The 5,597-nt window shown below is 49.2% G+C and overlaps 2 protein-coding genes across 3 annotated transcripts in view; both read left to right on the forward strand.

The window, feature by feature from the left end:
- Positions 1–5,597, forward strand: part of LOC103612817 (acrosin-like) — a 215,346-nt gene that overhangs the window by 183,266 nt on the left and 26,483 nt on the right. The window lies entirely within an intron of this gene.
- Positions 3,068–5,597, forward strand: part of LOC103612821 (acrosin-like) — a 6,688-nt gene continuing 4,158 nt past the window's right edge. Inside the window, exons 1-3 of the mRNA XM_017730055.1 lie at positions 3,068–3,555; positions 3,874–4,139; positions 4,411–4,556. Coding sequence (XP_017585544.1) covers positions 3,362–3,555; positions 3,874–4,139; positions 4,411–4,556 — 606 coding nt within the window. The 5' untranslated portion in view covers positions 3,068–3,361. The remainder of the gene's footprint in view (positions 3,556–3,873; positions 4,140–4,410; positions 4,557–5,597) is intronic.

A 5,597-nucleotide genomic window follows, 5' to 3' on the forward strand; every position in this document is an offset into this window, starting at 1 on the left:
TCCCCCCGGCAGCCCTTTCCAGTGTTTAATCGCACTTTCAGTGAAGAAATTCCTCCGAATGTCCAACCTAAGCCTTCCCTAGTGCAGCTTGAGGCCGTTTCCTCTTGTCCCGTCGCAAGCGGTCTAGTAAAAGAGGCCATTGCCCGCCTTCCCACACCCTCCTCTCAGGCAGCTGTAGACAGTGATGAGGTCGCCCCTGAAACTTCTTTTTTCCAGGCTGAACAACCCCAACTCCCCTCAGCCTAATCCAGGCCTAAGGATGAACCAGCACGGCCCAAAATCCCCATGTTACTCTGATAAATAGAAAAAACCTGTATTGATTAGTGAGAACAGGGCTTCTTTCAGTCTTAATTGCTCTTTCAAATACAAAGCTTTTATTTAGATTTAATGTGAGCCCATTTCTATTCCTCCTCTGGACACTGAAGCATCTGACAGCAGCAATTATAATGAGTGAGATTTGCTGTGGAGTGACATTGGTGTTGACTGCTGACCCATGCCTCCAAAACCTCCTCATTGGATAAGGAGAAAAAAGAATATATGGGAAGAACACCAAGGGATGTTTTCTGGGCCCCAAGGAAACACAAATTCCCTGTGCATAAGACTTGACAAATTTTTTAATGGATCTCACTTGACTAGCCTTTATATACACACACACACATATATATATGTATGTATATATATGAGAACTCAGTTTCTTGTTTTCACACAGGGCTCTTTTATGTGACAGATAGCAATGTGTGTCTTGAGTAGCTAAAAGCAGAAATAACTGAGAAAGTCCAAGTTATTCTACAAGTTTGGTTTGTGGTCTAGGTCTTCTACATCATCTTTAAATACCCTCTAAGACTAAACAAATTTTTAGTAAGAGAAGTTTCATGACAAAGTGGGCTCCAATTGGATTCTCCTAAAGGCACGACTCTAACAAGTTTTAAACTCCACAAAATCTCTTGTGAGATTTGCAAAGAAACTGGCTTTAACTTACCCTGACAACTTTTTAATGTCTTCAGCTGTTCTATTTTATTGTAGTGATATACTGGATTAAAACCCAGCAGGAAAGTTAACCCCACTGAACTGCACCTCCTCCCCCGCCCCCTTCCAACAAGGGACAAAACACTAGGACACCACAAGCAGGAATCACAGTTTTACTGAAAAACTTGTAATAAATGCAATATCAATAAAAGAGGGCACAAAGAGGCAATACCCACAAGAGGGTATTCAGCATGGAACAAACACAAATACTTCCTTGAGAGAGAGAGCCTGGCATTGTTTCTTTTTGCTAGCTTCAATATAATCGCTTTGATATAGTGCACTATACTATCCTGTACTATACAGTACTAGCTTTATACTGTGTAATAAGTAATTCTGGTTAAGATCTTACATGTAATATTATGTCATAATAATAATTCATTCCTATATAAATATACCTGAAGTGGCAGCAATGGGACTCTACAGTGGCCATGGCAGCTTTATCTGGGTGCCGAGCAGTCACACAGTCCTAGCCCCTTCCACGAACCCAGCAAAAAGATGAAGAACTTTCTGCTTCCACCACCCCGGATTTCCCACTGAAACCACAGCCCCTCAATGTGGTGGGTGGTATTGAATTAAACAGGGCTAGAAACTCCACCTGTCTTTTCCTCTGTACCCAGGACAAGTAATCAGGGCTCAGTAACAATTTTGTCCGTGGCGACTACAGGAACATTTTGTGTTCACATTTCAAATCTGTGGCTCCTCAGGCAATACGCAGGTTACCCTTGAATTTAAGCAGATGAATAATCCTGTGGTTATTGAATACAGCGTTGTTCAATCCTGTTTTTTCTGAACAGGCATAGAATTACATGATGTGGAGCAATAGGAAGGACACTCTTCAAAAACAAGGTCATAGTGTGGGAAAAGTTGAGAGAAATGTCTAGGGCATTTGCAGATGCTCTAATTAAACTTTGTAAAGCCTGTAAGGAAAACTATTTAATGACATTTTAGAATTGTAACATGCCCAATCACTAGTAATGTTGACTGAATTACTAAAGAGTATGCAAGAAATTAAATTAACAACATGGTTTGTCATTCTTTAGTGAAGCTTTCATCACATGAAAATTTTCTTCATTAGAGAATAGTGAACAGTTTAAGACTGCCTGGTTTGCTGTACATAAAGAAGTCAAGTTACAAACTACCAAGATACCAATGAAAGCATAAAATAAGGCAATGAATAACTCAGCAAATAAGTTGATATTTCAAGACAGCCTTGAGTGCAGTGATAAACTCATATTAACCCTTTGGCTACAGAATAAACCTTTGTGTGTTTGTTATACCTTCAGTAGTTCCTACTTTTTAAAGATTCATTATGGATGGCTACAGAAAACAAAACTACTTTGAAAAACATCTGCCATAATTTTAAGCAAAGTTCTTAAAGACATTCAGATAAACACTTAATATCCAAAATTAACAACACATTTCCAGTAAGAACGATAATTTGCATTGACATAGGTCCTGGTGATCAAAGGCCTTAATGCAGATTACAAAAATGCATAATTAAGCTACATACAGATTTCCACTTTATTAAATGCAGGCAATGGTTTGTTTAGAGTCAGCACAACAAACAACAAGAGGGAAAGGTTCCAAAAAGAGAGAGAGTAGGTTTAGATTAGATATTAGGAAGAAATTCTTGACTATGAGGGTGCTGAGGAAATGGCATAGGTTGCCCAGAGAAGCTGTGGATGCCCCATCCGTCAAAGTGTTTGAAGACAAGTTTCTGAACCAGACTCCGAGCAACTGGGTCTAGTGCAAGAGATCCCTCCTTGTCCATGGCAGGGGGTCAGAGCTGGATCATCTCCAAGATCACTTCCGACCCAAACCAATCTATGGCTCCTCAATTCCCTCCATGGGCCCTATGGCACAGACCCCCCCAGTGTCCAGAACACAGAATCCACCCCTCTGTGACGTTTAGGGCTGTGGCTGTGCTGCTGCCCGGATCCCTCAGTGCTTGCAGCTGACACGTCCCTCGGGCAGCCATGAATTGGCTCGGCCTCCTCGTCCTGCTGACCACTGCCGGGCTGGCCCACAGCATACAGAACACATGTGGGTAAGTGGCCCCAGGCCCTGGGAGGGAGCCAGGCCAACACTTGGGGCCTTCCCTGGAGGGGGCCCTGCCTGTCCCCCACGGCCGGGCCACGGCTTCCCACCCGCCATGGGCAAGCCTCAGCTCCTTGCCAGCAGCCAGGTGCTGGCACGGACAGACGCACACTCCATGGAATTCCCTGGGCTGCTGTGCGTGCAAGCCCTTGTGGGGAGGGCAGAGGGCTGAGCTTCAGCCTGAGCCACAGCATGGAAATGACTTCCTGCTTGCAGATGGACTTGCGGCCTCCGACCCATGGTGTCTGACTACATACCTCATGACTATGGCATGACACGCATCGTGGGTGGAGCAGGTGCCAAGCCAGGAGCCTGGCCCTGGATGGTCAGCATCCAGCATTCATGGCTACCAGACCCAGAGCATTGGTGTGGAGGGTCCCTCATCAGCACTCAGTGGGTCCTCACAGCAGCCCACTGCTTCGACGAGATCAAGTAAGGAGGAGCAGGGAATGGGAACATCCCCACAACACCAGCAGGTGCCCTGTGTGCAGCACCGCCTGCTACACCCAACCCCTTTGCTCTCAGTCATCCCTCCCCACTGCCACACTGCTCAGGAGAAGCCTGGGCTGATGCCAAGGCTTCCTAGCAGCCTACAGATCAACATACCCCCACCCTAAGGTGTGGGAGGGCACTCACACCTGCCAGAGCACTGCTCCCTCTTTGCCATGCCACACAGAGGTCTGGCAGCTGCTGGGCTGCTGTGGTGCATGGCTCTGCTCCCTCTCAGCCCTCTCTCCATCTGCCTTCCAGTAATGTCAGTACCCTGTATGTGGTGATTGGGGCCACCCAGTTGACTCAGCCAGGTCCTGGTGCAGAAGTGCGCCGAATTAAGAAGCTACTGCGTCATGAAAAATATGACAGAACTGATATAAGTAACGACATTGCCTTGCTGGAGCTAAATGAGCCTGTCCAGTGCAGTCCCTACATCCAGCTGGCCTGTGTGGCTGACCCCATCCTAAGAGTGTCAGAGCTGCAGAACTGCTGGATTGCTGGCTGGGGTTCAACCACTGAAGGAGGTGAGTTCCCAGGAGAGATTCCTGAGCCAGCTCAGCACACTGGGGACACAGCTTGGGCTTCCCCACAGCAGAGGCCAAAGTCAGGCTGTGGGACGTACGCCTCTGCAGAGATGGACCTGCTCTGGTCCTCAAAGGCAGGCAGCAGGGACCCAGCACCCCAGTGCCTCTGCAGAGGCAAAGCCAAGCCCTAGGGAATGCGATCCATCCCCCAAGAAAGGGGAGGAGAACAGGCAAGGAGCTGCTGGGTGCTCATTCCTTTCTGTGCTCACAGATGAAAACTCGAGCGATCACCTGCAGGAGGCCAGCGTCCAGCTCATCAATACCAAGCTCTGCAACAGCAGCGGTTGGTACGCTGGGGAAATCCACACCCACAACCTGTGTGCTGGTTACCCACAGGGCACCATCGACACCTGCCAGGTAGGAGCGTGCCACGAGCCCCTCAGCCCCCAGCAGCGCGGGCAGCCCGGGCAGCACCGCCCCAACACAGCCCAGGGCCTGCTCTGCCCGGCCACTCAGTCGCCCTCCCAGCCCCGGCTCCCCACCGCTGTGGGGGCTTCCCGCACACTCCCCAGCCACACCTGCTTGCCCAGGGCCCATTTTCTGGCCAGAAATCCCCAAAAGCCCAGTTAGTGTTCTTGGCAACCCAGAGATCCAGGTGCCGAATATCCATCCTCTGCACATCCAGGAGCCCTGTGCAGAGAGGACAGAGAGCACTACTTTACAGAAACTCAGTCCACTCACAGTCAAATTTCTGGAGGCTCAAGCACCTGAATACCACTCTGGCAGGGGCTGTGGGAGACAAGCAGACAGCCCCAGTGCTGACAGGGACCACCCAACACCACCTTAATCCTGTCTGCTCCCCTGCAGGGTGACAGCGGTGGTCCTCTCATGTGCCAAGACAACAACGCTGACTCCTGGTGGGTCATTGGCGTGACCAGCTGGGGAAGAGGCTGTGGCAGAGCATCTGCCTGGAGTCTACACCTCCACTCAGTACTTCTATGACTGGATTCTGGCCCAAATGGGCCTGAGCCCATTTGGAAGTGCTCCCTGACCAGCAAGACAGGAAGGATCCACAGTGTGCTGTAGTGCACTGCAACCATTTGCTGCCCGGGCAATGCCTACTGATCCAAAGGCAGCATCAGTGTCAAAAACCTGCTCTGTCCTGACCACAATCCTCTCCTGTGTGCGTGCAAACACTGCAGTTGAATTAGTTGTTGAAATAAAGTTACCTTTGTTCACAGGGAGCCATCTTTTCAGTGCAATTCCAACTCCTGGGCAAGGCAAGGACTGCCACGCTCAGCACCTGCAGAAGGAGCAATTGGGCACAAAGGGACAGAGTGGCTCCAAAGAGCTCCCAAGTGCCTGGGCAGAGAGGAGAGTGCTCTCAGCCACCATGGGCTGCAGGAACCTGGTACATCAAGCCTAGCAAGGGGATAGGAAAAGAGCAGACACCTTGGG

This window comes from Corvus brachyrhynchos, unplaced genomic scaffold (assembly GCF_000691975.1).
Source record: "Corvus brachyrhynchos isolate BGI_N302 unplaced genomic scaffold, ASM69197v1 scaffold101, whole genome shotgun sequence".
Taxonomy (NCBI): Eukaryota; Metazoa; Chordata; class Aves; order Passeriformes; family Corvidae; genus Corvus; species Corvus brachyrhynchos.